Here is an 11,379-nt window from a genome sequence, read left to right as displayed (position 1 = left end):
TTGTATTTATGTATGATTTTTAATTTTAAATAGAACTAATTTGATTGTAATTAATAATATATTAAGAACATGCATGCATATTGAAAAATTATAAGTTTTATTATATTTGTAATAGATGATCTCATGATCATATATCCTAACGCTATACTTAAAGTAACATGTGTATATATACCCCTGAAATTATTTACCTGTAACTATTGAATATGATTAACTCGTTAACTGTATAATTATCATGTAATGTTATTCTTATCGTATAACTAATGACAGTGTCGATATGGGGGATCTGGCTATGTTTGGTATTGCTGTTGCAGACAGCAACAGCAGCTTTTTGCTGAAAAGCAGTTAAAAAACTGTTTGGTAAAATTTAAAAGCTATTTTTCGGAAAAGTGCTTTTGGCTTAGAGAAAGCAAGTCCCCCGTGCTTTTAGAAAAAACTGTTTTTCAGCTGTTGCGGGAAGCAGATGCTGATTTCACCATCAAACCTTACCAAAAATATCATTATTTTTAATTTTTTGCATCAACACATATACGTATCAAAAAAATTACCAAACAGTCATCTGATTTTTACAAAAACACTTTTTTCAGCAGCACTTTTTCTAACAGCACAACAATTTTTAACAGCAATCCCAAACAGAGCCTCTGTTGTAGTCGATTTAGCAGTAAATACATATGCTTGGTGCTTTACATTTTAATTTGTTAATTTTATAAGTAATTCTTAATACTCTATGAATGAGATTGTGCGACATTCATCTTGAATAATGGAGGCTTAATGTTGGCATGCATTGTGGTTCTAATGTCACTAAGCAGTTTATAACCGATATCTGCGATTTGTGTTGGTTGAATTGGCAGCATAACTTGCTTACCTGGAACCATGAACACAAATGCTTCAACTTCATCAGGCACCGCATCACCTGCTGCCTATCAAACGCAAGCCACAGAAAATGTTAGCTTCAATGTGACCGGTGTTGATGTTCATTTCGGTGTGGTTTGTCCTCGCAAACCTAGGCCTATCGCACATATTTTGGCTAAGGTTGAGAAACACGGTCTAGAGGTCCAGTCTTACATACTTCCAGGAGATCATATCAAGACCTTGTTCATAATCTACGCTCGTGTAAGTCCATTAATCAACTCTTTTCTAAATAATTCAAATTACTTATAAAATCTAGTTTGTCTCTACATTCATACACGATACATATTTATTTATTGATGCAACCTCTTATCATCAACGTCTGATTTCAATTAGGATGCTCGTGAGGGTATTGCGAAGGTTATTCCACTAAAGGTACAGTGCAATATGGCTGCCAAAGATATACAGAGCTTATTATAGTCATCAACTTGGATCTTCCCGGGAGAAACATGAGGAGATTTTTTGCGCGGCCGTCTACAATAAAATCTTTTAATGTTGTTATTTTAGGAACAAGTTAATTTTTGTTGGATGGTCAATTACCAAGTAAACTAGCTATACTCCAACAATTATTGTTATTTTCGGCACAATTTAATTACTAGCTTTTCCTATTACATTGTTTTGTGTTAAGGGGAAATGTTATCTAGTAGTAATTTCTAGTCACTCAACTTCTATATTTTTCCCACAAACTAATATATTTGAAGTAGCAGTGTAAGATCTAAGACATACTCAAGTTCACTTGAGAAATCTATAATTTTTAGAAATAACTTAAAATAACAACAATTTATAAGGTAAGCCGCCATAATAAAATAACGAAACAAAAGAAAGTTAAAGATTTGTTGTGGATATTAAAACAGAAAATCCGTTTTATTAAACAAAACAATAATACCCTCATTCGGACATGAAACCAAACACTTGGCATGCACTTCAGTTACAGCAAATATTCTTCAACTTATCAGCAGCAGCTTCCTCCACGGAATACTACATATATAACACAAACAGTATATATATCATGCATGCCCATATACACATGTCCGGAGACCGAAGAGTCGTGCTTAGTGGAGAACAGTTTTAGCGTGAGAACACTTGTGAAAAAAAATACAAAACTATTTTTATACAAAAAATGCAGAAAAATATTTATTTTACATTTTACGTAAAAAAAAAACTGTTCACGCGAACCTATAAATACATAAGTTGGAAGTAGATGTGGTACCTTTTTGAGAACCCAAAGGGAATGTTTGTAAGTACGAGTAAGAAGTTCTTGAAGGGCAGTAGCGTCATTTGGGTCGACTTCTCGGTAGTTGACGAAGTTTTCACGAGCATATTTAGCGTAGTAGATTCTTGAATCTTCCGGTAGTCGCCGGACTAGCCGGAGTACCTCGCCGTATGCGCTTATAACTTTCTTCATTTTGTATTGCAACATTGATTTGGAATTTTTGGTCCTTGTTTTGGGTAATTGGGTTAGTTTAGTGAATGAACCAGAAAGAGTTTGGGTTTATATTTGGATCTGAAGTGGCCCATTATAGGTGAAGAGGTTGGGCTTCGTATTTGAGGTGGTCCATTTCGTATTTGATAAGAAAACAAAAAAAATCAAAAAATAGTTTAGAGATATAAATTTATTACCAGATATTAAACACGATATAATTCTAACTAGATAATGAAAAATTATCAAACTAAAAAAAATCAATTTATTATCTTCTAAAAATATGCAAAGAAAAAGAAGCAATTTATGAAACTTTCTTTTATTTTTCTCTGAAAATAACTAAAGTTGCATTTGCTTGTATTCCAGTTGGTATCTGATTGCTTTGATTGCATGTAGTTATTAAGTCATATTTCGTAAAAAAAATAAAATAATATTTTGGCAAAATAAAAAACGTAGTTTTCAAAAACTCTCATATTTTAATATATTGGCGAATTTTCTGTTAATAAGTTACAAGAGAAATCTTAAGAATTGGCGGGAAATAAAGAAAGCATCTTAAACTATCTATTTGACCGGCTAGCCTATTCCTGTCTTCTTCATCAACTTTTCTGCCGTCGTTGATTTCATCGATGCATTCTATCTATATACTATACAAACGCATACTGATAAAATAGATATATAGAAGCAAGGTGGCAGGGAATAAGGCAAGTACAATAAAGTAAGAGATTTATATTTTCTTTCTTAGCATTGAAACTGCATGGAGGAGGAGGATGATGATTGGGTTATGGTGGGACGACAAAGAGAGAAAGATTTGTGGAAGCCAAGCAAATATGTAGAAGGAATGTTTGAGAGTAATAAGGCTCTTAAGGTGAGGTTTAATGAGCCAGCTCAGTACTGGACTGATGCACTTCCTCTTGGTAATGGTCGTCTTGGTGCTATGGTTTGGGGCGCTGTACTTTCCGAGACCATTAATCTTAACGGTAACTATAATGTGTCTTTGTTCAAGTGTTGAAAAACTGATTATTGGTTATTGTCCGAGCTTGTTTTTGTTTTTTATTTTGGATTTTTAGTTAAAATAAAGGTCGTGCTTGGCGCGATGGTCAAGTGTCTACTTGCTATCCGTTAGATCACATAGACACAGAGTTGAAAAGTGTTTTTTTTTTGTCGTAAATTATGTTAAGGGTGCATTTTGACCTTTTTCATACATGAATTAGGGAGATTTGTGAAGTTTCTAATTGCCTTGTTTTTTTCTTAATTTTAATTTTATTGTTTTTTAGTATTTTATGTACTGAGATTTGAGACGATTTTGAAGTTCAAATGTGACCTGGGGATAGTAAGTCCACACTCTATTGTCGCACCACCAACCAAGCAAGTATTAAAGTTGATATGTCATATAGGTGTATTAATTATTGTTATAAATGAAATTAAGTCAAAAAAATTCCCTATAACAGTCCTGCTTGTGCAACTTCACACCTTTGCTCTACTATTAATGGTGTGTAAATATTTATTTTAGTTTTATTTGATCTATTGCATTACAACAACATGGGAAGTAATCCTATATTGCATTATTTGCATTCCAAAGTTAAGGTATCAAATTCATAATTCAGTAAGTTGGACAAGAATTGGATCCAGATCTATACACTGTATGCTTTATATAGTTTATGCTATATTACCTGCATAAATTTACCACTGTGGTTAAGATGGGAAGCTCACACCCTATGATTCTGATAACTTTTTGTAGAGGATACACTTTGGACTGGGAATCCTGGTACTTACACAGATTCAAATGCTCCAGAGGTGGTTTCGGAGGTCAGGGGACTTGTTGATGCTGGGAAATATGCTGAGGCAACTACAGCAGCAGCTCCATTACTGGGTAAACCTACTGAGGTATACTACTTTCAAACACTAGTTTCATCTATCTTGCTTCTATCACTGCTTATTGCTTAATCCCCAGTAAAATTTATGTATTGCAATGCAAGTACGATATTCAATGTTAAACACGATAGGAAAAATAAAGTAGCTTGCACATTATGTCAAGTAGCTTTTACATTATGTAAAATTATATGTGTTTTGCATTCTCTGCTCGAGCCTGTCATTTTTTTTTTTTTTGCTAATTAGAGCCTGTCATTTAGTTCTAATAGTTGGAAAATGTGTCTTAATTTTGATTGTATGATATGTCAACAGATTCTTGAGGCCATTTAGGTAAACAGTTGCAGCTTTTAGTTATGCACTTTGTAGTGCATCAAAATTACCTCTTGCTTCTGTAGAATTACATTTACAGATGAACTGTACCAGGTAATAACTATGTTGCGATTGCCCATGGTAGTGTGTTGTAAATGCTTGTATCTCTTCTTCATTTATCCATGTGTAATATTTATCCCAAATGTATTTGAGTACTTTAAACCTGAAATTAATGACGCTTTAGAAAAATCACCCAGGCAAAAAGTACCAGTTTTGCTTAAGATGTAAAAGGCTATAAGCCTATAACTGGAGTATCTTTGACATTATACAATTAGAATTTTGATCACAAACTGGCTTATAGGATATGAGTTTAAGTTGTATTTATTGTAGCTCACATCTCTACCTTGAGTTCTAATTATTAACAATTTACAATTTGACATATCACTAATGCTATAAAGAAACTCAAGCATTTAACAACATATGCTCTGATAATATGTTGTTGTAAATTGCAATATAGGTATACCAGCTTGTGGGGGACTTAAAAATGGACTTTGATGATACTCACGCGGCATACAATGAGGCAACCTATCAGAGGGAGCTGGACCTAGATGCTGCAACTGTAAAAGTACAGTACTCTGTAGGTGATGTAAACTTCATAAGGGAACATTTTATTTCAAATCCAGATCAAGTATTTGTGACTAAAGTTTCGGGAAGTAAATCAGGGTCTTTATCTTTTACTGTATATCTTGATAGCATGTTAAATCATGAGTTGCTAGTAAGTTCCCAGAATCAGATTATCATGAAAGGAAGCTGCCCTGGCCAAAGAAGTCCATCAAAACTGAACGAAGATCCTCAGGGTATTCGATTTTCAGCCATTCTTGATGTGCAAATTAGTTCTGGTGCTGGTAAAATATATGCCTTGGATGACCAGAAGCTTAAGGTTGAGGGTGCAGATTGGGCAGTTATTCTCCTGGCTGCATCTTCCTCATTTAGTGGGCCTTTCACAAAGGCTTCGGATTCCAAAAAGGATCCTACTCTGGAGTCTCTAAGAACAATAAATTTGATAAGCAACTTTTCATACACTGAGCTATTTGCTCGTCACCTGGATGACTATCAAAGCCTGTTTCACCGTGTCTCCCTCCAGCTTTCAAAAGGTTCTAAAACTGTTGCAAAAGACGGGCCTTTAGTTACTGATATATATTTAAATGACAGTGAAGAAGATAAAGTTTCAACTGCCGAGAGAGTGAAAAACTTTCAATTTGATGAAGATCCTTCTTTGGTGGAACTTATATTTCAATATGGACGATACTTGCTTATTTCTTGTTCACGACCTGGAACTCAAGCAGCAAACCTGCAGGGAATATGGAACAGCAATCTCCAACCACCATGGGAGTATGTTCTGCATTTTCATCTTTTTAATGTCCTCATGCTCATCTTCTTTTGGTCAGTTTTTATTATAGTTTGTTGCTAATATCCCCATGTTAAAAGATTTAAATGATTTTACATAAATAAAACTAAAAATATAGATAAATGATCGGTGACAAAAAAAAACCCTACATTTGTAGCTACATGATCATAAGTTTAATTATCTCTGTCTAATTCTATCGTTTGGAGCTCAGTTGAATTTCATTTTTGCTTCAGCTGTGCACCTCACTTAAATATCAATCTTCAAATGAACTACTGGCTTTCACTTCCCTGCAATCTTAACGAGTGCCAGGAGCCATTGTTTGACTACATGTCCAGCCTGTCCATCAACGGAAGTAAAACCGCAAAGGTCAGACTTTTATTTTAGGTCTAGGAAACTCCATGGATCATGGTCATTTGAGATTATTGTTCATAGAGCAATAATGTACTATGTCTATGGTTATGCACCCAGAGAGGGACATGGCTGGTACTAAATATGACATAATATATTTTCCTGAGCAGAAACTTCAATATATTTTAGTCATGATCAATATGTGGATGCAGTATCAAAATACTTGGGAATTTATTTTTGATCGAGTGGATTTGTCCTTTTTGTGCAGATTTATGAAGATTTTAGCAAGATGAATCATAACAACAGCAACCTTTTAATCAGTTTAACGTTTCATGCATACAAGAGACTTATTAGTTATAGCTAACTTTTTAATTTACACATGACACATCTGTTCTTCGATACATCAACTCTACGTACAATTTTGTGTATTTAACTACAGAATTTGACAGGTGGACTATGAAGCAAAAGGTTGGGTTGCTCATCAAGTGTCTGATATATGGGCAAAAACATCCCGTGACCGAGGAAAGGTTGTGTGGTCTTTATGGCCAATGGGAGGAGCTTGGCTATGTACCCATCTATGGGAGCATTACACATTTACAATGGACAAAGTTAGAATCTTATTCTATGCTGCCATTCCTCTTCTCCTCCAACCCCCTTCTTTGCATTTCGGCTATTGATGTTGGTTGTGAGAGTTTATTTTTATCCTAACTAGATCTATCGAAAAACACATCCATATACATGTGTGTTAATGGGATAACTTTTTACATTGACATAGTATTCTGCTAGATATACTAATCATGAGCCAGGTGTGAGATGTCTCAAATTTGAAGTTGGATGTCTATTTCTGATTAGGACCTAGAGATATCAAGATAGACTGATAGAGGAACTTACATGTGCCTATACTAATTAACTTATTGCACAGCTTGTCCCATGCACTATAATCTGATAATTAATTATATTTCACCTTCATTTAGTTCTCTCGAACCCACACAAGAATCCATGAAATTACTATCTTCGCAAAGTATACAGAATATCTAGCAGTTATCTAACTTTTTTTTTCAAGCTACATAATTAGGATTTCCTAGAGAAAGTATACAGCTTGCTGGAAGGATGTGTGTGTTTTCTCTTAGACTGGTTAATTGAAGGCCGTGGTACATATCTGGAAACCAATCCGTCAACTTCTCCAGAACATCCATTTATTGCTCCTGATGGTCAGCCTGCTAGTGTAAGCTACTCAACAACAATGGATATGGCAATCATTAGGGAAGTATTTTCTGCCTTCGTTTCTGCAGCCAAGGTGAAAATTTGATTTTATTTTTTCAGTTGACCAACTACAACTCCGGTTCTTAGTTGTAGGAATGTTCTCTTCCAGTGTCCTATATAGCTGTTTATTATAACTGTTCTGCACTAAAGAACGATACTTTTCAAAGGCAGATTTTGGGGAGATGTGAGGATGATCTGGTCGAGAAGGTTCTAAAAACTCAACCACAGCTGCCTCCAACAAAAATTGCTAGGGATGGTTCTATCATGGAATGGGTAGGTCACAATTCTCAAGTGAAATTCAATCTTCTTGCATCTTTGTTTCGTTTCTGACTAATTGAATTGATTAATTCGTAGACATCATAAAATAGCTAAAAATTTTCATTGCGGGTACTGAGAATCGAAGTTACAACTTTAATCATCTCTATCACTACAGGCGCTAAATTTTCAAGATCCCAAAGTGAGCCATAGACATTTATCACACCTTTTTGGATTGTTCCCAGGCCATAGTATTACTGTTGAGAAAAATCCTGATCTTTGTAAAGCTGCAGAGAATAGTATCTACAAAAGAGGTAAGTGTGAAAATTAGTGCAGAGATGCTTTTGTTACGATTTTTTGTAATATTATTACTAGTTCTGTTAAGAAGGCGTAGTTTCATTTTTTTTGTTATTTTAGTGTCAGGTTTACTAATTTCTGCATTTAATGTCATCTTAGTCTTACTTTTAGGCTTCCCTAACGAGCATTGTCCATTCAAGAAGCTTCAAAATGTATTATGGCAGATCGATATTTGTAGAAGTTATGATGATAGTTGTTTATCTAACATACTAGTATGTCATGGCAGCAGAACAGGCCTAAGAATGATGAATGTCATTTAATTTTCCAGTTTCTCACAATCAACTTATTGTTATTTGGGCGCATTTCTGGTGTGGCCGGCTGATTAATTCATAGGCACATGTAATTTTTGTAATGTTTGCTATCTTCAACAGGAGAGGATGGTCCGGGGTGGTCAACTATGTGGAAAGCTGCTCTCTGGGCACGTCTTCATAACAGCGAGCATGCATATAGAATGGTTAAGCACTTAATTCAGTTGAGATATCCTACTGCAAGTAATTTTGAGGGAGGACTTTACAGTAACTTGTTTGGAGCACATCCACCTTTCCAGATAGATGCCAATTTTGGGTAAGTAGTGTACATCAGCATCTGTTTGTACTTTGTATGATCATTTTTTGTTTCCATGATATAAATAACTATTACAGAAGAGCTTTTAGTAAACCTCTTTATACAATTTTTACAGCAGTGTTTAGGCTAGCTGAATGGAAGTACTTCTGCTTGTATAAGCATAACGTAGTGAACGTAATACGAATGTGATTAATAAAAGGAAATTAAGTGAGTGGCTAATTATGCACCTTTTTGTCTCAGTTTTCCTGCAGCAGTATCTGAAATGCTAGTCCAGAGCACTGTACAGGACCTGCACCTGCTTCCTGCTCTCCCTCGAGACAAATGGCCAAATGGTAGCATTAGAGGCTTGAAGGCCCGTGGTGGTCTGACAGTTAACATTTACTGGGGTGAAGGCAATCTTCGTGAAGTTGGTCTTTGGACAAATCACTCAAATTGTACCACAAGATTACACTATAGAGGAACTACAGTCACCATAATGCTATCGCGCAGCAGAGTTTACACATTCAATAGCCAGTTGAAATGCATAAAAACCTATGCTTTATAGAAGACAAAACTTTGTGTCTTTCACTCTTTTACAATAAGAATTACTTTTCATGTTTCAAAATATCTATTCATACTCAAATCTTTTAGCAAAAGTTAAATGGATCAATAAATTCTTTTTCTGTTTCTGTCATGAGGCAGCAAATTATAGATTGTTGCAGGTGGATGGAGTTTGAATGTGTTGGTTTTGTTGACGGAGGAATTTGATAGTAACAAAGTTTGAGGTTCGTAGCCGAAAAGAAGATCTGTGACGGTGGTTCTTTATCGGAAACATGAATAGTAACCGGTGGATCCGATAAACAGTGTTCGTCGAGAAGTATGAACAATATATGGTGGTGATGATTATTGGTGGCTGAGATTGCTTAGGGTTAGTGGTGGCTTCTTTACGCTCTCGCTTGTGACCCCTTACGATTTGCCTACGTATCCCTATTTCAAGCCAACGTAGTTCTTGGGGAACAAGAAACCTAACGGGCTTAGATCTCTTGTCCTGAGGCCCAGTAGGAAATCTACTGGAAACCGTCTTCTACTAGTTTTAGGGATGTCCGCCGATGAGGCCCAACCACAAAGGCCCAAGGCTCGTCTGCGGCTTCGAGACTTCACGGATAAGGCATCTCCCTGACCAAGGATAACCCTCCGCTACTAGCTGTTTCTCTAGACCATGGACGTAGGTATAGCCGTGGTTCACCCCAAATGTTGGACGCATCCTTATCCCTCGATAAGGAGCCCCTATCAAATTACAGCACAAGTGATCCCAAGCTTTTGGGTGTAAAGTGTAAGATACTCTGAAGTCTCCCAATGAGGACACCCGTTAACTACAGAGACAGAGCTCCCAAAGCACATACCAGAATTTACTCCACATCCCCAATGAGGACACTTATTGACTACAGGAGGAGGCCTTCCGTCCAGGCATACCCCTGGAGGTCTCTAACCACGGACACCGCCTTCCTGTAGATGCACTACTGGAAGGAGTTCTTCAATAGAGTACCTGCATCAAATAGGTTAGTAATAATGATCTCCATCTTCTTTGAATCTTCCAAAGAACCCGTCCAAATAACTTTGTCAAAGCATTAACCATTCTTGAACTTAGGGCGTGCCCTAAATCTTTTTAGCGCAAAATCAGTCAACCCTGTTAGGAATCCTCCAGCTGTCCTTATAACCAACAGGGCGCGCCTCCTCATTCTAATGAGGGCGCGCCATAACATTTTGTAGGCATGACTTCTCCATTAAGCATTCATAATTCAAGACGCGTTCATCACCCCATATAGGGCGCGCCTCCTTTCCTTTTATAAGAGAAATTCATCTCCTTTGTTCCTTAATCTTAGGCACATGTACCTCCATTTTGACCATTTTACCAGTCTTAACCTGAATATTATTTATACAAATTTTTTGGCATAACAACTACCCCCAAATTCCATATGTCATTGGAGATGGGATTGGAATTACTCATTTTTATCAAAATTCATATAAACGTATCTATCAATACTATTTTTCAAGGGCGCCCTTAACAGGGCGTGCTTTTAAAGTTCCAAAAATTCAAACTACTGTGTGTAATATCCGGGATATATAGTGTAATTATTTTTGCTATTAAATAATTATTATGTGTGTTCAGTATCTATTCTGTGAGTTAATTGTTAAGTGTTATTTGTACCTGGATATTCAAAAATAATATTAATTGAGTATTTTAATTTTTATATGTCCAAAATAAAATATAGATAATTGTCATATCTTCCTAATTATTTTTATGATGATTTATGGATTTATAAGAATCATATGAAATTTCTAAAATCTTTTTCCGGGTATTTAAAATCTATTCTATAAAAACGGGAACCAACCGACGTCAACCGTTGTTACGTTTTTGGAACCCGAAACTCTTCCGAGAACTCCTCCCTAACCTAATTGTAATATTCCGAGCATTTTTCATGTTTCGACTTTTTCGATCCGGCGTACGGTTTGTCCTGCGTGGGTCCCGGCGCAATATTTTCAATACAATATTTGTTTCGGTAAATCAAATAAAATCCGTATTTTCGATAAACGGGAGTTTTTTATTAAACTATCACAATTATCACTTCGTAATACGTGTAACCAGGCGCTGAGACCAAGACCGCAGTACAAATTGTACTGATTTGGATAATTATCCTGA

The 11,379-nt window shown here is 35.9% G+C and overlaps 2 protein-coding genes across 2 annotated transcripts; one reads left to right on the top strand and one right to left on the bottom strand.

The window, feature by feature from the left end:
* Nucleotides 1–1,637: 1,637 nt before the first annotated feature.
* LOC141721000 (LYR motif-containing protein At3g19508) lies at nucleotides 1,638–2,368 on the bottom strand. The gene is made up of 2 exons (XM_074523729.1): nucleotides 2,117–2,368; nucleotides 1,638–1,884 (listed from the first exon to the last, which is right to left on the bottom strand). Exons 1-2 carry the CDS (start codon nucleotides 2,324–2,326, stop codon nucleotides 1,831–1,833), a joined length of 264 nt encoding a protein of 87 aa, XP_074379830.1. The 5' UTR covers nucleotides 2,327–2,368; the 3' UTR covers nucleotides 1,638–1,830.
* Nucleotides 2,369–3,080: 712 nt separating this feature from the next.
* LOC141707565 (alpha-L-fucosidase 2-like) lies at nucleotides 3,081–9,243 on the top strand. Its single transcript, XM_074510796.1, has 10 exons — nucleotides 3,081–3,303; nucleotides 4,065–4,210; nucleotides 5,022–5,896; nucleotides 6,146–6,278; nucleotides 6,710–6,868; nucleotides 7,336–7,557; nucleotides 7,695–7,796; nucleotides 7,957–8,092; nucleotides 8,507–8,699; nucleotides 8,940–9,243. The coding sequence occupies exons 1-10, from the start codon at nucleotides 3,081–3,083 to the stop codon at nucleotides 9,241–9,243; spliced, it is 2,493 nt and encodes an 830-aa protein (XP_074366897.1).
* The last annotated feature ends 2,136 nt before the right edge of the window (nucleotides 9,244–11,379 follow it).

This window comes from Apium graveolens, chromosome 1 (genome assembly GCF_009905375.1).
Source record: "Apium graveolens cultivar Ventura chromosome 1, ASM990537v1, whole genome shotgun sequence".
NCBI classification, from domain to species: domain Eukaryota; kingdom Viridiplantae; phylum Streptophyta; class Magnoliopsida; order Apiales; family Apiaceae; genus Apium; species Apium graveolens.
This window is presented reverse-complemented; position numbering and strand designations above follow the sequence as displayed.

Excerpts from the sequence above, each read along its gene's own strand:
- LOC141721000 (XM_074523729.1), bottom strand. The coding sequence starts at position 2,326 with ATGTTGCAATACAAAATGAAGAAAGTTATAAGCGCATACGGCGAGGTA. Across the intron at positions 1,885-2,116 it reads CCCTTTGGGTTCTCAAAAAG|TATTCCGTGGAGGAAGCTGC; the intron begins GTACCACATCTA and ends TTATATATGTAG.
- LOC141707565 (XM_074510796.1), top strand. The coding sequence starts at position 3,081 with ATGGAGGAGGAGGATGATGATTGGGTTATGGTGGGACGACAAAGAGAG. Across the intron at positions 8,093-8,506 it reads GAATAGTATCTACAAAAGAG|GAGAGGATGGTCCGGGGTGG; the intron begins GTAAGTGTGAAA and ends TATCTTCAACAG. Across the intron at positions 8,700-8,939 it reads CAGATAGATGCCAATTTTGG|TTTTCCTGCAGCAGTATCTG; the intron begins GTAAGTAGTGTA and ends TTTTTGTCTCAG.